At 36.3% G+C, this 25,872-nt stretch overlaps 1 protein-coding gene across 1 annotated transcript in view; it reads right to left on the bottom strand.

Annotated features, from left to right (window-relative positions):
* LRRIQ1 (leucine rich repeats and IQ motif containing 1) overlaps positions 1 to 25,872 on the bottom strand; it is a 213,390-nt gene that overhangs the window by 85,281 nt on the left and 102,237 nt on the right. Inside the window, exons 20-24 of the mRNA XM_055118200.1 lie at positions 17,818 to 17,907; positions 17,045 to 17,166; positions 16,392 to 16,487; positions 16,071 to 16,153; positions 3,984 to 4,085 (exon numbers count right to left, since the gene is read on the bottom strand). Of these exons, the coding sequence (XP_054974175.1) occupies positions 3,984 to 4,085; positions 16,071 to 16,153; positions 16,392 to 16,487; positions 17,045 to 17,166; positions 17,818 to 17,907 (493 nt within the window). The remainder of the gene's footprint in view (positions 1 to 3,983; positions 4,086 to 16,070; positions 16,154 to 16,391; positions 16,488 to 17,044; positions 17,167 to 17,817; positions 17,908 to 25,872) is intronic.

Here is a 25,872-nt window from a genome sequence, read left to right as displayed (position 1 = left end):
ATATTATGACTACGTTATCTAATCTATAATAAGAAAAAAAGAATGTAGAATGAAAGTAAAACATGTCCTCTTCTGGAGAGGTGATATTAGTCTGTTAACTTTGTCGCTGAGCATTTTGGATCAATCACAAACATGTTGAGCCATGAAGGTAGGTAAGATCAGAGCAGTAAAGAAAACAAAGTGCTATGGTTCAAAGGGTGACGAGGTGGGAGAGGGACTGACTAGACCATCCTTTGTCCTAGAGTATAGGGAGAAGGAAAAGAATCAAATGGTGGGTGGGGTATGATGCCCCCAAAACGTCAACCTGTACCTGCAGGACGAGTGCATCAGGAGCCTGATGGTAACTTCAGGCTTGCTGACACCCCCAAATTATCACTGTACTTTTGGCTGGATCCCAACAACTTGGGACCAAGTTTACCAAGAAATTAAATGGCTAAAAGTTAGGTATGTGGGAACCACACCCACAAACCACTCCGGCTCAGCTATACAAGCTCACTTATTGGCCGCATTTCAGAGACCCATAGATAAATCTCGAAAGAGACGAAAAGCCACAGTTCACCTTGACCCGTGTATGGCTGAACAGACTGGGGTAAATCGGAAAGGGGAGGATTGCCCTGTGCCTGCCCAAGCAGAGCCCCCAGGAGCTACTTGCTTCCACAATCCAAAATTGCCTCCATAAATCCGGCCTGACTCCACTGTCTGAGGACACACTTCACCAAGATACAATCTGCTGAAAATTCTGGTCTGCAGGGCTTTGTGACTTAAATGTCCAGGCTTTGACAGAGTTGGTATGGGCTACTTTCCCCCACTTCCCAAAACACATGGGAGCATTGGCAGTCACCCCCACGAACCTACTCCAACGCCACCCTGTAAACTCTATTACTGGTCTTGCTCTGACCCATAAATAAATTTCGAAAGAGATCAAAAGCTAGAGACACAGCAGTGAGTTCGAGAAGACAACACAGAGCCGGAGATCTCTCCTGGCCCCATATTGAGCCATTTTCACCCGGGCACCCCAGATGGAGTTGCTGCACTCTCCCCGCTGACTCCAGATGGAATCCCAGTGACCATGAGCTTCTACAAGCAAGGCCCAGGTATGCGGGTGCCAGGATTAAATCTCCATGCCGCATGGCGGAAGAGGGTCAGGGCTGTCCCTCCCAGTCTCCTGCCTACTCCTTTTTTTTGGGGGGGGGGTCACACCCAGTGATGCACAGGGGTTACTCCCGGCTCTGCACTCAGGAATTAGTCCTGGCGGTGCTCGGGGGACCATATGGGATGCTGGGATTTGAACCCGGGTCGGCCGCGTGCAAGGCAAACGCCCTACCCACTATGCTATCACTCCAGCCCCTCCTGCCTACTTTTTTACCTGGGTGTCATGGAAACAATGTGCCTCCGTGCGCCATCTTAACACACCAACAGCCCTGGTCCAGAGACACCTAATTGAATCCCAAAATGGATTAGTGCCCTACAAAAATTTCTCTAGAACCCAACCATTTACAATCTAGGATTCCAGAAACACATGGCCATTGCACCCAAGATACTCTAAAGGAGCAATGGACAATACATGATTTATCATCTGCCCCTGGCAGGCAGGCTTGAATGGTGGTGGAAAAATTCGAGCAAAACATAATGCCCCAAAGTAGAGAGTATCGGGGGAATTGCCTGCTATGGAGCCAGAGTAAGAACTGAGATGGGGAGGATATACTGGGGACACTGGTGGTGGAGGGTGTGCACTGGTGGAGGGATGGGTGTTTGATCATTGTACAGCTGAATCTCAAACATGAAAGCTTTCTAACCGTATCTCACTGAGATTCGATTAAAAAAAAAAGCAATGTGGAGTTCATGCCCAATTCAATCAACTCAATCAATGACAGAATGAATAGCAGTATTCCTACATTAAAAAAAAAAGAATCAAATGGTAGGTGGGGTACTGGGAGTGGGACGAGACAGATAAGAACCAATAGGGAGCAAGAGAATAGGGGATGGTTTGGTACAAGGGTGGTGTAAAGAAATGAGAGTTAAGTATCCAAAGCATAAATTCAACAGCACTGAAATCATGAGACTCAAACTTTAAAACCAAACATAAAAAGGTGCCTGTCATGATGGTAGGCTAGGAGTCAGGGGTGGGCAGAAGAGGGAACATGTGAACATCTGGAAGTTGAAAATGTGAGGAGGGAGATGGTCTTGTAACTACATATGTATAAAAACCAACTATGAATACCTTTGTAAATCATGGAGCTGAAGAGAATTTTTAAAAAGAAGCACTAATTGATGACAAAGGTGAGAAGAAAGAAAACATAGTCTTCAAAGTTAAATGATCAAATTTACGTGCTTTAATCTTTTCCCCTTAAAAAGGGGGAACAGATTAAACATATTTGAAAAAGTTTGCATCTATAATTTTTATGATAGTCTCCCCCTCCAATTCCACAATAAAAAGCCTCAATATAACTATCAGTTACTAGAATATCTAATGTACACAGAAGACAACTCAGAGAAATAAATGAATACCAATCATACTATAAGGTACAAATGCAAAAAAGATAAACTAAACAGCTTTTATGGGGAACACAAAACACAAGTATACACCATCTCATATGTTAACTACTTTTAATATATTAGTACAAAAATCAATAAATGCACATTAAGCACACATACACTATTCTTTTAGAAGGTAAGCAAGGATCAAACCCAGAACCTTGTGAACACATTATCACTAAACTATATCCATGGTCATATATTATTCCTGATGATAACATATATTCCACCTTCATAGAAAATAAAATATAAACTGTTAGGAGAGATTTATTGCCCCTGATTCCGAGGTAAACACCATTTAAAGGAAAATAGAACTCCAGACTCCTCTTTTCCTAGATATTTACCCTCTTAATAGTATAACAGATAGGATGTTTGCGTTGCACACAGCCAATCTGGGTTTAATCCCTGACAGGAGTGATCCCTGAGCACTTCGAGGTATGCGGGTCTTTGCCCTCCAAAAAGATATTTCCTTCTTAAAATAATTGTGCTCCTATTTTATAGGCAGACTGGAGTGGTAGCACAGCAGGTAGGTGTTTTCCTTGCACAAGGCTGACCTGGATTCAATTCCTCTGTCCCTCTCGGAGATCCCAGCAAGCTACCGAGAGTATCCCACCCACACAGCAGAGCCTGGCATGCTTCCTGTGGCATATTCCATATGCCAACAACAGTAACAATAAGTCTCACAATGAAGATGTTACTTGTGCCCGCTCGAGCAAATCGATGAACAACGGGAAGACAGTGCTACAGTGCTACAATGCTCTTTTATAGGTAATGTTTATGGAGTTTCTATTAATAGTGAAACAGCATTCATTAATTCATTCTATTAATAAAGAAACAGCAAATAATGAAAAACCATAACAAGGAAATGCACCCAGATTTAAAGTCTTAGTTTCTAGTTCAAATATTTTAATTCTATTTAAAGAGAAATCCATAATTTTAAGTTCACTGCCACTGTCACTGTCATCCTGTTGCTCATTGATTTGTTCGAGCGGGCACCCGTAACATCTCTCATTGAGAGACTTATTATTACTGTTTTTGGCATATCCAATATGCACGGGTAGCTTGCCAGGCTCTGCCATGCGGGCTCGATACTCTCGGTAGCTTGCCGGGCTCTCCGAGAGGGGCGGAGGAATCAAACTCGGGTCAGTCGCATGAAAGGTGAACATCCAACCACTGTGCTATCACTCCAGCCCAAGTAAATTAACAACAAGTAATAATATATTATAAATTTTCCATAAAATAATTTCATTAAATATAAAAATATTCTAACCGATACACTGGCTTGGTATTTTAATTCCAGGTTTCATATCATGACTTGTATTTTAAAATAGCTTTTAACATAATATTTATATATATTTTTCATAACTACTAAATATGTAAAATTTGTGGTTAAATAATTTACCAACTTTATCTTATCTACCAATTCTATCTATATGATTAAACCATACCTTCCAAGTGACTATCTTTGCTGGACTGGGCTTTCTTTGGTGACTTTATAAGAGAAACTTTGTTTTCATTGTTTTTGAATATTGCTAGACGTACAGTAGGATCTAGAGAATAGGAGAAAGAAGTGACAAAATTACAATGCTGGTTCCTTCCTTCTCTGAAAAGCTACATATGTCTTATCACATCACATAAAGAAAAGATAATACACATTCTCTAGAACACTGAAGTTAGTGATTATGCTACTTTTTACAAAAACTTATAATATCAGCTCAGGGAGAAAATTCAAAAGCCCAGAGCCGATTCTTTACATGCAGGAGTACCAGTTTCAATCCCTGGCACCACAGGGTCCCAAGAACTTCCAGGGTGGCCCTGATGGCACACCCATTGCTCTTTGTAGGCCTCCCCCTGCAGCAGGTCCTGGCCTGAATTTCCAGGCCCACACAGCAGGGTCAGTACCACTGCCAGACTTCTGAGCACTGTGTGCCAAACCAAACCAAATGAAGCCAAGCAAAGAAATCTTCATAATCTGAAAACCAACAATTCTTAGTTACTTGATCAGATACATAACCAAGAGAGAGAGTAGAAACACTAACAAGGCAAAGACGTTTACACTTAAAATTTCAGTTATTTTTTTTAATTGGAGGATTTGCTTAATAGTTTATTGAAAAAACTGTAAACAATGAAATAGTGGTGTGATTATGGAGAGCAGTATAAAGAGTGAAACTTGTGCCATTTAAATAACATAAAACTATAATTCAGGGAATCACGCACTTTCTTAGTATGTAATGTCATCAGCAAAAAAAAGAGAGACTAAAATTCTTTAACTAGTACCCAATGCAATAGAGTTGAATGTATTTGGTGGAAAGGTAATAATCTTTTGTTCATTGGAGCCACCCCCACTGGTGCTCAGTGCTCACTCCTGGCTCTGTGCTGAAGAATCATTCCCAGGGATGCTCAGGAGACCCTATGGTATGTCTGGGATCAAACTAGAGTCAGTCAGATGCAAGGCAAATACAGAAAGCCCTGTATCATTCTTCTGGACCCAGCAAACTAATTTTACATATTTCTGAGATTATATATCTTATATTTTTTAAATATCCCATAATTTTATTGACCTACAGTATAATAAGAGTCTGATATTCTATACAGATTCAATATCATTGTAAGGATAAGCTTGTCTTGTTAATCTTGTATCATTATTAGTAATAGATTGCATTAATTTTTGTTTTGATGCCACAGCCAGTAGTGCTCAGGGCTTACTTCTGGCTCTGAGTTCAAGAACCACTCCTGGAAAGCTTAGGGGACCATATGGGGTTCCTGGGATAGAACACAGGTTGACTATATGCAAAGTAAGTATCCTACTTGCTGTACTATCACTCTGTCCTAATAAGCCTTCGTACATATTTAATATGTTAATTATCATATAGGGAGTTTCTTGCCCTTGCGCCTGGCTGTCTTCCCTGGGGCCCCTAGGAGGGGATGGACTCCAGCTATAGACTCTGTAGACTTTCTACATTTTCCAGTAGCTAGGCGGTCACACCCAGAAACTGCCCCCGGTGCCATGTAATCCCACCATTGGCCAACATCCAGAGACTTAAAACCAAGATGCTGGAAATGCGTGGCTGCTTCGAGGTCTCGTGACATCTTATAGCCTAGTTCTCCCTCTAGGAGAACCAGCAGACTACCAAGAGTTTCCTGCCCACATTGGAGAGCCTAGCAAACTCCCCATGGTGTATTCATATGCCAAAACCAGTAACAATGCTGGGTCTCATTGCCTTGACCCGGAAAGAGCCTCCAATGCAGCATCGTTGGGAAGGACGTGTAAAGAGAGGCTTCTAAAATTTCAGGGCTTAGTCTGCTTGAGAAATCTGATGATCAACATTATGATGATAATAATGATGATTACAGACAAAACTATAGACATGTCAAAAGGAGCACTAGTCATGTAAGACAATTAGGGTTCTGTATGATGTTATATAATCTGTTGAACTTGTTATTCCTTTTCCTATTCTTGATGTTCTATTTGTTCTATGTAGTTCCTGATAAGCGATAATAAAGTCAAACAAACCTGGGTTAGACCCAAACACAAACTTTTACTAGTTGTTGACTGAACAATTGTAGAATAAGGTTATTGTTACCCTCCGCGTCCTTCTTTATCAAACAGAAATTACACTGACTTTGAAATATTACTGTGAGAATTAATGACAAAAAGTGTAAAAAGATAAACTCATGCCCACAAGATTCTGTGCTCAACAATAGTAAACATAAAATTACAAGTATAAACAACAATATTATTTGCAATTTATGTTCTTGGAACAGACCTTAGTACTTTATGGTTGGATATAAAGGAAACAATTTAACATGTCCAGAATTATTTCCATAATAAAATGAATGAAAGTTATCTATCATTTAAGTCACTGCATTCCTTCAAGCAAATAATCACTGTGTCATGAATACTTATTATGTGAAATATCAATAACAGTAACATTTCCTCATACTATTTTCAAGAGAAAATAACTCATCTAATACCTAAACAAAATGTTTAGCTCAATTTTCTCAAAATAATTATATTTTGAGAATATTCAAACTCAATACATCAAGGTCTTCGGTGAGCTGTATTACGAATTCACCACCAGGATCTCACAAGGAAGTGATCATTGACAGACGTAAAAAGAGGGGTGCAGCAGGGTGATACCATTTCACCAAAACTCTTCTCAGTGCCATCCTCAAGAACATCATTCAACGGCTGGAATGGGAAGGAATGGGAGTGAAGATAGATGGTCGGCAACTGCACCAATTCCGCTTCACTGATGACATTGTTCTCATAACACCAAACATTAGCCAAGCGGCACAAATGCTGGCTAATAAGTGTGGAAAGGTCGGACTGCAGCTGAATCTCACCAAGACAATGTTTACGAAAAACGAACTAGTCCCTGACGTTCCATTTGCTCTCAATGAAACGAACATCTCTGAATGCAGCAGGTGTGTGTACCTGGGTCGAGAACTCAACATGAGGAACAACTTGGCGCCAGAACTGCGCAGGAGGAAGAGAGCAATGTGGAATGCCTTCAAGAGCGCCAAAGAAGTGGTTAAGAGGACGAAGAACCTCCGGCTCTGGGCACATCTTTTCGACTCCACCGTTCTTCCTGCAATAACATATGCCTCAGAGACCTGGGCCCTATAAAAACAGGATGAGAACGCTATTCGGTATCCCAAAGAGGAATCAAAAGAGCAATGTTAGGGGGCTGGAGCAATAGCACAGCGGGTAGGGCATTTGCCTTGCACGCAACCGACCCGGGTTCGATTCCCAGCATCCCATATGGTCCCCTGAGCACCTCCAGGAGTAATTCCTGAGTGCATGAGCCAGGAGTAACCCCTGTGCAATGCTGGGTGTGACCCAAAAAAGCAAAACAAAAAAAAAAGAGAAAGAAAGAGCAATGCTAGGAGTATCACATCTCACTCAAGTGAGAGAAGGAATCCGGTGTTCCAACCTCCATTGACAGTCAAGAATCAGGGATGCTGTCTTATATGCCAAGGCATCGAAAATCAGATAGGCCAGACACGGAATGCGATTCAGAGATAACCACTGGTCTAGAGCTGTTACCGACTGGATTCCATGGGACATCAAAAGACCATGTGTCCGCCCACCAACGAGATGGTCAGAGTTCTTTGTCAAAACCCTGAATGAACAATTTGAGGCTCTTCCTGTTCCTGGAGCAAGCAGATATCATTGGGCTACACTAGCACATGACAGGGACAAATGGAGATGTTAGTGGCACCTGCTCGAGCAAATGAGGATCAACGGGATGACAAGTGATACAAGTGACAATTATATTTATCATGAGCACTCTATCATGGCAAATGGCAAATTATTGCCATTTCCAATATCCTTTCACTTCAAAATATTCTGATTGTACTGCTTAAAATTATTTTGCCTTCAATTAAATTTTTAAAAAGGAAAATAAAAGAAAATGATGATTCCAAATGGGAAAAAAGTGACATAATTTGATTGCAACTTGAAGTAATACTGTGAATAAAGTTTTTTCTTCCTCAAAAAACAATTTTCTTACCTTCCAAAATACACGAAAACCAGTGTGCTAATACAAGTATTAGAAAGAAGACCACTGGGAATCATCCTGTTTCCTGTATTATAAAGTCAGTTTTGTATTATCTAGTCCTTTAAGATCAAGGACTGAGTCATATGGCTGTTGGGGTTTTTAATCTCTGAATCTCCCAATTTCACTTGTCCAGTGTCTAGGAAAATACATGTCAAATAATCTGCATAAAATTTAGAAAGATCTACAGAGAAGCTGAAATTGTTACGCTGCCTGTATTTTGATACTTGACACATTATTCCTATTCTCATGTAAGTATTTTAATTAGGTGGTGATTAAAATCATCTTAACCTCTGTATAGTCCTTATTTTTTTATTTAGTTTGGAATTCACTCCCATGGTTCTCAGGATTTATTCCTAGCCTTGAGTTCAGGAATCACTTCTTGTGGGCTCAGGGGACCACATATTGTGCTGGGGATCGAACCTGATTGTGCCACATGAAAGACAAATGACTTCACCACTGTATTTTATCTCTGGCTCTATGATCCTTATTTTTAAGTTTTTATACTATTGATATTGGCTCAATAGCTTATTTTACTCATATTAACTTCATACAGAAAAATCTGGTTATGATCCATTTTCTGTATTTACCCCAAGTACAGCAGTGCTGTGAAGTTTTATGTTAAGGTGAAATGAACAGTTATATATAGGGAATAATCATATAGGGATATCATTTACTGATTTAAATTTTCCTTTTGAAATTCTAAAATTAGATCAATATAATGTACATACAACGAAAAACTTTTCCACAGTCAAACGTTTAGCCAAACTTTCTCTAATTTGTAGCTGATTTGATTAAAGTAATTGATTAAATATTGAATAAGTGACTGATTGAATATGCCAGACATGCTATTTAGTTCTGGGATTCTGTGAGAAATAAAGAGAAATTTGGCCTTCAAAGAGCTTATGATTCAAATAGGTTTTATTGTTTTGTTAAAGGCACAACAAAATGATACTTGATAAAATACTTATAAATTAATTTTGAAAATTAGAGGTAAATCAATAAACTTCATTTTGCCACAGCTATATCTCTTTTGAGCCCTCTCTTATTACAATCTTTAGCTATATTTAGCAAACCAATCTATTTGTTATAACCTTGCTACTGCTTACTTTTTTCATGTATAATTTTATAATCTTATTTTAATCAGGAGTGAAGGTTTTGGGCACACCATCAACAGTACTCAAGGCTTCTCCTGGCTCTGTGCAAAAGGATCATTCTAGGAGGTGTTTATGGATCATTCTGAGTACTAGGGATCAAAGCAAGATCTGCCAGACACAAAGCAATTTTATGCCTAAACTCTCTCTCCAGTCCTTAGACTAGCTACTATTTAATTCATACTTTAAAAAGTTAATATTTTAAAAACTTTTTATGCAACTTAATTCTTGTTAGAGATAAATATCACCAGCTTGGTTTTTTCTTCTATTCCTTAGTTTTTTTCTGGGGGGTGTAGAGGTTGGGCACAGGGGGGCACATCTAGTGATGTTCAAGGCTTCCTCATGTATCCACACATAGGTGTCACTCCTGGCAAGGCTACTTCATATATGGTATTGGGGGGTCAAACCCAGGTCAGCTGTATTTGGCAAGTGCCATACCACCTCTTCTGTCTCTCCTATCCCCACCAACATAGTTTTAAGCTCTTTTCTTCATATAAATAAATAGTATGTGTTGCATGCTTAAGTATTTGACAATCTGAAATTTTTACAAGTGGCTGCAAGATTTTTCTCATCCCTAGTTATAGCTCTATCATCTTAACTCAATTAGTATAGTACTTTTCATTCTGATTTTTCTTTTCTCTATGAAATTTGAAACTTGATATGTATAAACATGATAAATGTAGGAAACCACATATGTCTTCATCCTTATAATCTTAGCTTTTAAACTTCTTACCAGCTGCTCTCTACCAAAATTCCTATATTCAGACCTCATTCTCTCCAAGGAGAACTCCACCTCAGAACCAATCACTCATGTCTATTCTCCGTCCAACTCATCTCAGTTTTGTAATTATCTTCACTACCTCTATGTTATTGAATCTGCATGTTTTCAGTGGTCTTTCAACCTTCACCTTGAAAGTGATTTATTTTTACTACACTACAAAACTACCCTGGCTATATGCTGAGTTCCAATGCAGCAAAGGAAACAATACAAACAGACAAATGAAAATTTTAGTAAGTGGATCTGTTAATTTAAAATAGGTTAAATATATTGGTATTAAACCAGAATCCATAAAGTAAATTGAAAGAAACAAACAGAATTATAGGGATATGACCACAGATACGTCTTTAATAATTTTGACACCACTGGGGAAAAAAAAAAGGAAAAAATAGGAAAAAATAAACAGCACTACTCACTACTTCAAACAGAAAACTTTTTCCACAGTGAAATACACTAGGGTCAAAATAAAAACACACTTTAGATGATGGGGAAAAATATACACACATGTGATAAGGAATGTAAAAATTATGGAGAACTCAATTACAAAAACCAACAAATGAAAAAACAAACAACATCAAAAAATAAGGAGAGGAAATGAATAAGCATTTCCTCAAAGATGATACAAGGATGGTCAACAGGTATATGAAAAAGTTCATTATTAATTTATTACAAGGAAAATGCAAATCAAAACTACAATGAGAATGGTCTATATATAATAAAGAAAAGAAAAGATATTGTTGCAGACATGTGATTAAAAAAAACACATTCAGTCTTGGTGGAACTGAATGTAAATTGTTTTTTTCTCTCTAATAAAAAGCATGGGAGTGTCTCAAATAATTCATATAGCCTGCAATTTTACTCTTTGGCATCTATCCCAAGAACACAGAAACACCAACTGGAAAAGACATATGCACACCTATGTTTATTGCGGCACGATTTACAATTGCCAAGGTTTGGAAACAACACAAACATCTAACTACAAATAAATGCATAATGTTTTAGTGCATGTGCATATGTAATGATGTACTTTCAGCTATCAGAAAAGGTGAAATATTTCTTGCTTTCTGCAACAAGGTGGATGGAGCTAGTGGATGTCATGTTAAGTGAAATTAGTCATAGGAAGGACAAATGATAGCCGCCCTCCTTGACAATAAAGACAATAAAGAAAGCAAAGATATAGGCATTACCTAGTGATAATGAACCCCTAAGGCTGGCTATAGAAAAGAAGTTACCAAGGAGTAGGGAAAAAGGGCTTGAAGTGGGGGAAAAGCAGTGTAAAAAGGACACAGGACAGTAGTGAATATTTTTGACATGTCAATAGTGGTAGATATGCAGGAACTTTATACATCGAAAATATAAACATAAATACTTCTAAATATGTTAACTCAATTAAAATTTATGGAAGACCATAATGGTCATAATCACTTGTATCACTTGAATCACCTGTCATCCCGTTGATCTTCGATTTGCTCAAGTGAGTGCAAGTAACGTCTCCATTTGTCCGTCTCGTGCTAGGGTAGCCCAATGGTATCTGCTTGATCCAGGAACACAAAGAGCCTCAAACTGTTCATTCAGGGTTTTGACGAAGAAGCCTGACCATCTCATAGGGGGGTGGCCACGCAGTCTTTTGACATCCCGTGGAGTCCAGTCGGTAACAGCTGTAGTCCAGCAGTGGTCTCTGAATGCATTATGTGTCCGGCCCATCTGATTTTTGACGCCTTGGCAAACGAGACAGCATTCCCGATTCTTGATCGGCAATGGAGGTCAGAACTCCGGATTCCTTCTCTCGCTTGAGTGAAACGTGATACTCCAAGCATGGCTCTTTCTATTCCTCTTTGGGATACCCGAACAGCCGTTCTCATCCTGTTTGCCTAGGGCCCAGGTCTCTGAGGCGTATGTTAGTGCAGGAAGAATGGTGGAGTCGAAAAGATGTGCCCAGAGCCGGAGGTTCTTCATCCTCTTAACCACTTCTTTGACGCTCTTGAAGGCGTTCCATGCTGCTCTCTTCCTCCTGCACAGTTTTGGCGCAAAGTTGTTCCTCATGTTGAGTTCTTGACCCAGGTACACATAGCTGCTGCATTTGAAGACGTTCATTCCACTGAGAGCAAATGGAACGTCAAGGACTAGTTCATTTTTCATGAACATTGTCTTGGTGAGATTCAGCTGCAGTCCGACCTTTCTACACTCGCGGTCGAAGTCAGCCATAACCATCATAATACAACATGAGAAAAATACCAATAGCTTATGAGCAATAATAACTATCAGAGTTCATTATTGTAATCTCTTAACATTTTAGATTCTATTCCATTAGTGTATCTTTCACTCAATCCTCCTCTCCCTCTAGAGATTTCTATTTCAAGCAGGTAACTTCATTCATCTCAGAACTCATCAGGGCTGATTCTTCTCTGATAGCAGGCTACATTGCATACTTCTTTTTTTAATTTACTTTGTTATTGAGTCACTGTGAGATGCAGAGTTACAAAGCTGTTCATGGTCAGATTTCAGTCATACAGTGTTCCAACACCCATCCCTATACCAGTGTACATTTCCCACCAGCAATGTCCCCGGTTTCCCTCCAGCCACTCCACCAACCCGGTCTCTATGGTAGTTTTCCTTCTCTCTCTCTCTCTCTCTCTCTCTCTCTCTCTCTCTCTCTCTCTCTCTCTCTCTCTCTCTCTCTCTCTCTCTCCTCTCTCTCCCTCTCTCTTTCCCTCCCTCCTTTCCTTCCTCCCTCCCTCCCTCTTCTCTCTCTCTCTCTCTTCTCTCTCACTCTCTCCCCTCCTCTCCCCTTCTTTGTCTCTCCCTTCTTCCCTCCCCTTCTCCCACCTCTGGGGCTTTATGGTGTGCAATACAGGTTACTGAGAGGTTATCATGTTTGCTCTTTTACCTGTTTTCAGCACTAAGCACTAGTCTTAGTGGTATTCTTCTTCTATTTCTAATTGACTATTTCTACTATATTCTTAAAGCTAACAATTTAGGCTCATATTCTTTTGCTTATAAATAAGGAAATAAATATATACATATATAAATGAAGCAAACAGGAAATATAAAGTGTTGCTGTTAGCAAATTGCCTTTAAGATTTGTTTTGGCAGAAATTTGAATTGAGGCTTACATATTCTGTGCATATATGCCTTAGCTCCTCAAGGATTATTGCTTTCTTAGATTGAAAATATAATTGGTTCCATTTAATTAAAATTTTTTATTCACTGACACTCTTGCTTTCATCCCTACCCAGTCAGTCTCCCAAAGGTTTATGGACAATGTTGCCCTCTGGTGGTTGAAAATTTATGATGGCATGTTCACAGAAAATATGTATATCTGCGTATGTATTAGAAAACTACTAGTAAAATGTTAGAACTTCACAGAAATTAAATATTTAAGTATGGTTTCTGTGATTAACTGAGTTAATATTAAAAATTATAGCTATTGTTTTAGGCATTTTAGATAAGTATATAACATTAATTTTAACAGTATCATAGTAGAAATTCTTCATTTTATAAAAATAAACTTTAAACACAGTCTTAAATGATTCACTCACCGATATATAAATAAGTGCTAAATTCTCAATATAAAAGAAAATTCATAATTTGGGAGTTTCCTGATAATTTTCATGTTTTCAAGTTTTAATCCTACCTTGAGAGAGTAGAGGAAAAAAGTGCGAATAATTTAAATGTCATTAAGACTTATAGTTCAGCATTCAATGTTTAAAGAAAAATTGCTCTTATTTTATCACTAATAATTTGAAAATGTGAAACATTTTAATAGAGATCTGAAAGTTCACATAATAACAAGAAGACAGTTGGTTTGCAATCACTTAATGATTCTCATAAAAATTATAACTGCCATCTTGGATTTTTATTTAACAGGTTGGGATTGATTATCACTGTCAAAACATCAAGCTTGTGATGTAGCCATTAACTTTTCTGCCTTCTTTTTTCATTTGTTACCCTAGCATGCCCCCTTGTGACAGATAAAAAGACGTTTTCATCTTTATAATAATTATTTAATTTTGTCATTAAAGTAGCAATTTTATACATGAATATATATTTCTTATTTGAAAAAAATTTAATTATTTATTTTGCTCAAATATAAAACATGCACTAGACATTAAAAAACGCTCAGGTATAAGAATTAACAATAAGACATTAGTATCTCCAGAGACAGACTGATACGAAAATTCTAGCATGATATACTTTTCTTTACATTCACTATTAGACACCATGAGAATACTGGAAATATGTAATTGCATCAGTAATTGTTGAAACTGAATCTGTTCTCAAATAATTCTATTTAAACTGTCCCATTTGTTATATATAATTTACACCTAAGATTAAAATTAATGTTCCCTCAATAAAAATTTTTTCAAAAATATAAACTTACTCCAGGAGTTTCAGAAATTATTCTCAGAATAACGTATAGGGTATGTTCATGGACATTGTTTAAGGTGAGTAGGAAGGAACATCAAAACAATTAAAAAGTCTATCAAACTGCTCTGACTTACTTGACTGGATTCCACTTTCCCAAACTAAAAAAATCTTCATAACTATTAAGGGCTCGCAGCTACTATTTTCTTAGACAAATACCACATAGATTTCAGTTCACAGAGCCTTGATGAGCTTAAAATGTATTTATTAAACAGTTTTACAGGAGGCTCAAAGCAGGATACATATATTTACTTTTAAAATGCCTAAATTTTCAATATTCTAAATCTGAAAAACTTTTAGCAAATAAGCAACTTTGTTGTTTCAATAAAAGATAAAATCTAGACATTACCAATATAATGCCAAAAAAGCTACATTTGCAAAGGATAAAATGAATTATTTTTAGCTGTCAATAGTTAATTAGAGCTATGCCAGCAATTATTATCTCTTCTTCAGAATCCAACAGTATTATGGTTATTTTTGTTTTTGTTTACAATAGATAAAATATGTTTATATCCTTAATAAATATAAATACCACATACGTAAATATTTCTTAGAATTCTACTAGTGAACTAATTATTACAGTAATGAATATAAAATTTATGAAAAGATAAAATTAAACTCATACACAGAAAACTGTAAAGCTCTACTCCCAGAATTCATATAGTATTGTAAACCATTGGTAACTCAACAAAAATTCACTGAAATCTATCTAGATGCTTCTTTGCATATTTTTGCAACAAGGAAAAGGATAGGTGTAGTTTCCGTGTTTGTCTCATAAGATGGTAATTTTATGAATGTATTTCTCTAAGTAGCTAGAAGGCAAATGACAAAACAAGACAAACTAAGATTTTTTTAAAGTATTTTAAGTCTGTGATTCAATATGTGAAAAATGTTATGAATAAGTGCAAAGAAAATGAAACGTACAATTATTTTATTTGTAAAGTATAAGAACCTGCTATTTCTATCTTCACTCCTATAAACTTTTCTACACATTAAGCAATTACATTAAAATGTCCAAGAGTGTCCAAATAAAAATAATTTGAAAATTTTGCCAAGTAACATAGAAGAAAATGTGCCTTTTAATATTTCCCAAGTTCTGCATAATTATAAAGGATGCACATTGTGCTTCTCTTTTAAAGTGTCAAAGAGTTAGGTTTTCATAGTTAAGAGTCACCAAATGGATAAACTTAAACAAATCAGATGATTAATAAGTTAAAAAGCATATAAAGTAAAATACATATTTAGAAAAGATTGTGTTTAGAATAAATATTGTCCAAAATAAGATAACTTAGGAACAAAGCACAGTATAATTCTCAGTACACATTCTAATAGTCAATAACCAAGTCAATAAGCTACAGAGGAAAATGTGAAGATAACTTTGCAAACTCTAACAAATCATTCAATGCAATAACATAATAATTTTCTCTAAGATTCTTGTGTGTCATTCAGAAATAGTAATTTTATCTAGGATAATCTAAGAAATACTTAATATATTCAAGAGTTACATATATCCATATATGTGGATTTATTTTTATTAAATCATATTTGATAAAATATTTTTACAAATTATCTTTACTCTCACATACAATTATAGTTGTAAAGAACTTTTTTACCCACCTAAGTTTTTCCTTAATTTTGTTGCTTTCATTTTTCGTGCTCTTTTCAGCATTTGTTGTGCAGTGGAAATATCCTTAAATCCCCTATTAAAAGATTAAATTAATAAAGAAAAAACAAATATTCAGAAGATATTTACAATAGCACATACATGTAAATATACAAATCTGAGTCATATTACAAAGATTTTGGATTACACTAAAGAACCTGCATTTAACAGTTATATAGTTTCTAAAACTCTAACAAAAGTGTCTGAAATTTTGAAAAATATATCTAACATTTAATTTTAACTTCCTAACATTTAGTGTAAAATAAACTACCTACCATTCTTCTGAAATTTTTTCTTCTTTTTCAGATTTTAGCAAACTCTTTCTACTGGACTTTGATTCAGGTGTCCAGGATAAAGTTCTATCTTCTAATCTGGTAGTAGAAAAAGACAACCCTTAATTTAGTCAACACTAGTATCTCAGCACTTTTGAAAACTACAGGCTATTTATGTTGTCTGAAACTTGGAGATAGAGTCAATTTAAGTTACAGAAAAACTTTATCTTGAACAGTAATAAAAGTCTGCCATTAATTTTAAATGTTTACATTTCAATTACTTGAAGCATATTTCAATCCTTTTGTCGGGAGAAATGTAGCACTGGGAATTTTTATTCTAAAATTCTTATCTCTACCTATATGGCAGTACTTAAAATTCTGTTTGTTTACAACAATTAATTATGCAATTTCACTCATACAAGTTTTGCAGTTGTTTTAACGTACCAGATTAACGCATTTTTCTGAAACTGAAAATTCCGTAAAGGTATTATACTCTTAACATTTAATGTTCCTTCCATATAATGTTCATCTCATGAACAAATAAATTTTCATCTATTTTCATAATTCTATTACATTTGTAAAATGTGTAATGTTCTTGTCATTCATGAGTTGATTCTCTAAGACAGTTCATTTAATTTCAGTTTAAATAGCTTTACCTGCTATTTAAATGTGTGTGTTCCGATGAAAATGAATTTTCCTTCTCATTGCTGAGCCAAGCTTGAGCAGGATGACTTGGTAAACTAAGTGAAGTGTCATCACACTTGAATGTTCCAGAGAACTTTATCAGAAAAGATATACATATAAATATAAAACAAGTTGAGAAATTATACCATTCATATATTATTTTATAAGCATATTACCAGGTAGCCTCATAAGGGAGATTCATATAAGTTGAAAATTATAATGAAATTTATAAAAACATTCTAATGTCTTTTTCTTTTTTTAAAATGAGAAATATGCTTTTTGGGGTAGTTTGCATATACAAAATGATTAATTACAGAGATCTTTGAGAATCTTAGAAAATAAAAACTTCAAAGATCATCAAATAAATAACAGATATTGTAGTTCATTGACCTTTGACTGAGAATCTTCAGCTGTTGCCCTCTTAATGCATATTTTTGTAATTTTAAAGTGCTGTCAACTAGTGATTTTAGTCTACTGCCAAATATGCAGCTGAAGCATATCATTTCTTTTTTTTGCTACTGTGAAATAAAGTGTTGAAAGAAATCCAAAATAAAGAAAAAAATTAGGAGCAAATGAAAGAAAGCTACATGAAAAATCACATCTGGGGATGAGGAGGAAGTCAGATGCTTCTAAAAGTAATTGTGTTTTTCAAGTCAATAAATTGTATTATTAATCACTCCAGCAAAGCATAACCTTAAGAAAATGAGCAAAGATTGAGCACTAAGAGGTTTCCATGACATGTTACCTTTGGCCAGTGCAGCTGGTTTGGGAGAAGCAGTGTTTGTGAAGGGAAGCGGGCGGAATCTGAAGCTAGCCATTCTTTCTCTAAGGCAGCCTGCACAAATAATAACATTAAAATGTACATACTTCAGTTTACACAGCTTTTACAAAGAAACTTTTAAATTGTCTTAAGGCTACAGAAGTTAAGACAGTATATATCAGAATGCCTATTTACAGGAAAACTTGCTATTTGCTACTGAGACAATATTAAGCATCTGTTTAGTGCAAACATGCTAAACATGTATGGTCTAAGACTTTTAATTCGAAAGTTAGAATAGTGTGAGAACTTGAGTATTCAAGTGCTCTAAAACCAATAAGTGCAAATGTCAGTGCAATTGTTTAATAACTCTGAATCTGAATCAACTCCAAAGCAAGTGAAGGAAAAATATAACTTTACAATTTAATAATAATTTCTTTCAAACTTCAATATCAAAAATCTATTTCTAAAATAAAGTAACTTTTATATGTTTTTAAAATATCACGTATTTTGGAATAGAATGAAAAAAGTAGCAATTAAAGAACATGGTTATTGATATTTTCTAATATAACCATAAATAAGGACATAAGTACAAAAATTGAACAGTGCTAATTTGAATTTCCTTGCTCTTCATCTTAACATACCTCTCTTCCATTTGTGCAATTTCCAAATCCACTTTATTTCTACAATAGAATTATATTGGTCATGCCAGTTTATAGTTATGGATATAATTATCTAAACAACTTCTTGAAAGGCCACTGTGAAAGTGAGATTAATACATCCTGACTATTTGTTGCCTAGCAATACAATAAGAGAACTTTACTTGTAGCAACAATATCATGAAAGAATCAAATTCCTGATACTTGACTATATGTAAATATAACAACTTCAGTCAGTGTTTACAGAGGCACCTTGATCAATTTCTTCAGAGTATCAAGCTCATCTCAGTCAATGTCATTTATAAGATATATACATATTTATTTGGTTTATGAAGTACTATTTTCTGCACGCAGGATTTATATTTTTAATTATTTCTCTAGTATAAAAATAAAGAAAAATTCAAATCTGTCCTCAAAGGATCACAGCATGTTAGTCACAATAAAACTATTTTAGTGAAAACTAAATATAAAGAATCTGTATGAAGAAGACACTGTTAGAAAAGGTTTTATGCCAGAGGATTCTAGAAGGACAGAAGAGCAGCAAACACCTTATACTTTTATACCAGTGCAACCTAAATAGTAGTAATTGCACTAGTATAATCTGTCAGGTATAACTATACAACTTTAGAGAATCTGAAGGCTTGTAACTTCTTAGGGATAAGGAAAATTATTCTTTCTAAAAGAATTTTTTTAATTGAATCACTGGAGATTCAGTTACAATGCTTTCCTGATTGAGTTTCAGTCATACAATATTCCAATATCCATCCCTCCACCAGTGTACATTTCCCAGCACCAGTGTCTTCAATTTCCATCCCATCACCCCCCAGTCTGCACTTCTCTCACTCACTCACCCACCCACCCACCCACTCACTCACTCACTCACTCACTCACCCACCCACCCACCCACCCACTCACTCACTCACTCACTCACTCACTCACTCACTCACTCACTCACTCACTCACTCACTCACTCACTCACTCACTCACTCACCCACTCACTCTCACTCTTCTCTCTCTCTCTCTCTCTCTCTCTCTCTCTCTCTCTCTCTCTCTCTCTCTCTCCCTTCCCCCATCTATCTCTCTGTCTTCTATCTTTCTCATTCTTTCTGAGTACCTTGAATAGAGCGTATAGTATTATGGGGAACCTGTTCTGATCCCAGAATTACGCAGAGATGGGTGGCCTTTCTGGTCCTTCTGTTAACATCCCCTGACTTTCAAAAGAAGTTATTTCCAGGGGACTTAAAAGGCTTAGTAACACCCCGCAGCCCCATCCAACAATCATTACTTATTTATTTTATTTATTTTTTATTTTTTGAGTCAGAAATAAAGACCAGAACCTGTGGAAGATATACTGAAAAGTTAGCAAATGTACCACAGCCAGACAAAGGCTTAGAGAACTGAGAAAACTTTTATATGATGACTCAAGCTTATCTCTGCAACACAGAGAGCCTACAACAAAATTAAACGAAAACAATAAGAGTAAACTAAGGGCGGAAAATAGTAAAAGAATTAGGCCTGGGTTCAATTCCAGCACGCGCTCGTCCCCAGAGCGTAGCTGGATACAGCCCTGCAGGGTGAGGTCCTGGGCAAACACTGCTGGGTGACGTCCTGGGCACCTCCAGCACCGCCAGCGTGGTCCAACCGTCTCTAGCACTGCAGGGCCCGGGCGCCATCACAGTCATTGGCTCTGGCTCTGAACCTACAGACCGGTTGGCACACCAGGACCAACTGGACCCCAGACCTACATCATACCACTTGGAACACCCTACTCCGCAAATCGATAAATAAACTTCCGCACTGTAAACTGACTATAACTTCCAGGTATACAGCATTGTTTGATTAAAATATATCGCTTTTAAGAATTATTTGGGAAACAAAAGAAATAGAACAAGTGATATAAATAGGAAAATCACAAAGAGAAAGAGAGAGAAACAGACAGGAAGACAAACAGATACAGACAGAAACAGAGACAGAGGCAGAGACAGAGTCAGAGAGAAGAAAAGTGCCTGCCATAGAGGCGGGCTGGGGGAGGGGGATGGAAATGGGGATACTGCTGGTGGGAAATTTACACTGGTGAAGGGACAGGTGTTGGAACATTGTTTGATTAAGAACCAATCACAAAAAACTTTGTAACTATATATTTCACAGTGATTCAATAAAAATTAATTTAATTTTAAAAGGATAAGTGTTAGAAAACTCTTTTTTTTTTTCTTTTTCGGTTACACCTGGCAATGCACAGGGGTTACTCCTGGCTCTGCACATAGGGGACCATATGGAATGCTGGGAATCGAACATAGGTCGGCCTATGCAAGGCAAACGCCCTACCTGCTGTGCTATCGATCTACTCCCTCTCATTCTTTTTTAAATATAGCAATAACACTCCTTTTCTTAAATGATGCCAATCCACCATAGTTCTATTATGTCTGTAAATCAAGCTGTTTCCTCTTTGCAGAAGGATAAGTCTGAGTCCACAGAGCACAGCAATTTTTTTTGTCCTATCATGTATATGCTGAAGGAAGTCTGATTCATGGAGAAGTTACAGAGTCTGAAAAACATTACTTTTAAACTTGTATCTAATAGTACATAAAACTGAAAAAAAGTTATCTAAATATGAGGCCACAAACTTTTATGATTTATGAACTTTTAGTGTCTAATAGTCAGATCTCTTAGAATTGTAGACACATAAAAATATTTAATATAAAATATTGAAGTCTCTTCTTGGACCACATCCCAGAAATTGAGTCACGCTTGAATTTTTCCTGTTCTCTTCACTACAATTTACCCTATACTAAGCCTCTCTCTTCTACATAAATTGATCATTTGTTCAAAGAATTATTTGTATTATTTCAGGTAACTTTTATGGAATCTCGTATAAATATTATTTTGGAAATTTGACCAATTATGCAGTCCAAAATTCACTTTTTAAGCTTCTAATGGAAATACATGACTATTCATATTATTGAAGATGAGTGTTATATTCCATAAATGATTATTTTCACTAAACTATAAATATATATAATTCTTTTATTTTTCCATTGCCAAGTGTGGTTTTATTTCCCCATAACATACTTAAAATGTAATACTCTATGAAGTTAATTGAGATAGGGATATTTTGATATGAATGCTTTTCCTCTGGAGCTCAAAAGCTGACCAGCTTAAACAATTTATCTCCTTCCACAAATTATTGATATAAACTGATTGAATTTGGCTTTGGTCTGAAGCAAAAAAATTCCAATTTTATGGTGTGGTTTTCTGCATTTATAATATTTTACCTTTTTTTATCTTCTCTGGTTAAGGGAGCCCTTCTATGGTTTAGGTTGCTATAATGATTTATAAAGAAATGTAAGTAAAAGAGAAAATATGTTAAATTTAAGTCAACAATCGGATAAAATATAGTTCACAATTCAAAAAGTATGAAATAAAATAGCCCATGTAGATCACTATGCCATATCACTTAACATGATTATTATTATGCTAATATAGATGTTTTATGACAAATTAATAATTCTTTCCAAAGAAGACTGAGGTATAGGCTTACTAGAAATGCAAAACCTAATTATTTTTAAAAACGACTGTGCAAAGTTAACTAAAAAATAAAATGTCCTATTATTTGTCACTGTTTCAGAAGTTCATTCAGTTGTATATAAAAGGTGTTTAAAATTGGAAATAAAATAGGTGTTTATAATATAATAGGTGTATATAACAGGTGTATAAAATTCCACAGGTTCTGCCTATTTCAGAATTTCCTGGAACTAGTTTTGTTTAAACCAGACTGTATACTTAAGGATGTGTGTATGTTTAACACCATGAAGATAGGATCTTCCCCCTATGCTGAAAGTCAAAACACTACCCAGACTGATACCTGACTCGACAGTGAACAGTGATTTATTTAACTGATAGCGTCAGACTTGGTTCACAGTGGAGATAGGAGCTAAAATTAACTAAGGGTGGGACCTATACGCTTCAATGTCCTGTTGTTATTGCTTTTATATCTGAATATAGAAAAATTTAATACGATATGATTTACTTTTCACCTATAAGTGTCAAAAAATTGTTCTAGTTAGGTAAATTTTCAGAATTTAGAGTTTCAAGTGTGGCAAACTCCTTGGAGACCAGACAACAATGAGTCTGGTCTCATTGGAGATTTAGCATCAAAAGGTCAAGATGTACCTTTACCGAGCTCTTACCCATAGTTGCCATGGTATAGATGATATCCTATTGGTTGTCACTTCAAAATACATGTGAATTAGGTCTTATTTTTTAAGTTAAAGCAAATTCTTATTATAGTTTGAGTAACATAGTTATAATAATATTTGAATTTATGGTTCTGATGTACACAGTTAATGCTCCTCACAACCACCAAAGTACCCAAGAAAGATCACCAATATTCTTATATAAATAATTTCTGTCTACCTTTTCCTTCCTGGTGCCCTGCTCATCACAGCTGTGGTAATCTCAATTTTACAATCTAGGTCAGAGATTGTTCATTTAATACTTTGGATCATCTTGTTGCTCTACATACTATAGACAAGAGAGATCATCCAATATTTGTCCTCTGACTTATCTTGCTTAACATGATTATGCCAACGGGATGGAAAAATAGTACAGGGGCTAAGACACTTGCTTTGCATGTGGTCAGCCTTAGTTTGATTCCTGACATTGCGCTTAGTCACCTGAGTACTTTCAGGTGGACCCCACAGCAGAGATAGGAGGAATCTCTGAATACTAGTGGCTGTGACCCACCGTATCCTAAACCCCGCCCCCAAAATGATACCCTCTGTTCCAACCAGACTTCAGCTAAGTACAAGATTTCATAGTTTCTGGTTGAGTAGTGTTTCACTGTCTACAGATATCACATTTTTTCCAACCACTTATGTGTTGTACATTTGGGTTATTTCATATACTGGCCATTGCATTCAGTGTCACAATTCTGCATGCATATATCCTTTTGAATTATTCCAGGGGGACTAGGGAAGGTGGCAGATGCCAAGCAGTTGAATTGCTGGATAATATAAAAATTCTCTTACTGTTTTTTTTAGAAACCTCCATATTGCTTTCCATAGTGTTTCAACCAGATGACATTTCCACAACACTGAATGAGAATTTATTTTTTCACCACATTCTGAACACTGGTTGTTTCTAGTCTCCTTGATTCTCCAGTCTCACCAGTGTGAGACAATATCTTATTGTCATTTTTCATTTTATTTCCATGATAAGTAATAAGGAGAATATTTCCAGATGATTACTGATTGTACCTTTGTCTTCATGAAGGAAGTATTTCTTTCTTCTCACACTCCCATTTTTTATGAGTATTTCTTTTATTATTAAGTTTTATGAGAGCTTATATATCTTAAATGTTAGTCATTTATCTGATGCAAATATTTTCTACCATTTACTAAAATGCCATTTAATTTTACCCTTGGGTTTTTCTTTTTCTGTCATGCAAAAATTTTAAACCAGATTTTATCTTTTAATGGCCTTAGTTTCAATTGTCCTCTTATTTATTCATTTCAGGGGTTTTGGCTCACATCAAGTGGAACTTTTGGCTTACTTTTGGCTCTGTGCTCAGAATCACTTCTGGTGGTGCTCATGGAGCCATATGTGACTTCAGGAATCAAGCCTGGGTTGGCAGAATGCAAGTCAAGCACCTTAGTCTCTGTACTATATTTCTGAATCTCTAGTTTCTTCTTATATAAAGTTTTGTTACCTCTGCATCTAGGGAGTTGGCTAGTAATTCTGAACAGAATTCCTGGGACTACACTTTGTGCCTGTCCGTCAAGCAATTTCTGGGGATCATGTGAGAAAGCATACAATGCCCTATCTCTGTAGCAGCACTGTAGCACTGTCGTCTTGTTGTTCATCAATTTGCTTGAGCGGGCACCAGTAACGTCTCCATTGTGAGACTTCTTATTACTGCTTTTGGCATATCAAATATGCCATGGGTAGCTTTCCAGGCTCTGCTGTGTGGGTGAGATACTCTTGGTAGCTTGCCGGGCTCTATGAGAGGGATGGAGGAATTGAACCCAGGTCAGCCACGTGCAAGGCAAACACCCTGACTGCTGTGTTATCGCTCCAGTCCATCTCTGTAGTAGGCAAAAAAAGAAAAATTGTCCCTAGCTTTCACCATGAAAAGGGCCCAACTTCATATTTGTACTTTTTCAGTACCAAACACAATATCATTTTTAATGACTTTGCCATTTTGTGCTTCTGCTCACCTCCTATAGGCATCCTGGGGACTTTGAGTTTCTGGCCTTCCCTAAACATACAGTAGACATAGTCTCATGAAAATCAGTTATTAATTTACTCCTGAACTATAAACTAAATGACTGGGGTCAGAGGAATAATATAGGGATTAACGTGCTTGCCTTGTAAGTGCTGATCCCATCTTGAGCCTGACACCCCATGTGACCCCTCAAGCACCTCCAAGAGTGATCTTTGAGTCTAAGTCAGAAGTAACCTCTAAGTACATCCAGGTGTGGTCCCCCAAGTATCCCTTTTTATAATTGAAAAGAAACTAAATGATAAGAATGGCCTGATCATGGGTTTGGAGTGGAACAATTAAGATTTGTTGATCAATATTTGTCAAAATTTCACAAATCTTCACATGTCAAAGTTAAAGCTAACCTACTCTAGTAGCAGTTTTACTATACCTGAAAGGTGGAAGGTGTAATTCTCAGGGAAACTTTATGTCCAAGTAGGGCCTGAATGAAAGCTTCTGGCTTCGAAGGACTTCTGTCATGTAAAAACTTTAACTACAATTCTACAAATTCTTCAGACAAGTATTATGATAGCTCAGGTAAAGTAACCATAACCAACCTCTAGATAAAGCCAATTACCTCATTATTGGGTGTAATATGAGGAAAACAAGATGACATTCTTTTTTGTCACCTCAAAGGGAAAACAAATCATAGTTAAATACATAACTGTTTGATTACTTCTATGGATGCCAATGGTAAGGTCCATTTCCATTACTGAGGAGGTCTCTAATAAGCAAGGTGCTATTTCTGATGGATAGTCAAACACATGACAGTTTTGTGACTCCTGCAGAAACTTGCTTATTTGTCTTATGGTGGAGGAGATTCTATCACATAGCTGCACTTGCTCTGAATAACTGCCTATATCACATTTTCGATCCTTTTCTATCATTGGAACCTATTATGATCATCAGTTTAATTTTGTCATACAACTTTTGCTCTTGAAATTGGCCTGCACAAATTTTGTTTTCTGGATCATTCCTCAGAATTATCTAAGTGTATTTTATCAGAAATTCTACTTAACAATAATTTGAAACTTTCACTCTCTTCTGTCCATATACCTTGATAAGGCATGTTGATCAATAATATGGCTGTACTAAGAAAAATCAGACTCAAGTAATAGTTGGGTA

The sequence above is a fragment of the Sorex araneus genome, chromosome 10, assembly GCF_027595985.1.
Source record: "Sorex araneus isolate mSorAra2 chromosome 10, mSorAra2.pri, whole genome shotgun sequence".
NCBI classification, from domain to species: Eukaryota; Metazoa; Chordata; class Mammalia; order Eulipotyphla; family Soricidae; genus Sorex; species Sorex araneus.
This window is presented reverse-complemented; position numbering and strand designations above follow the sequence as displayed.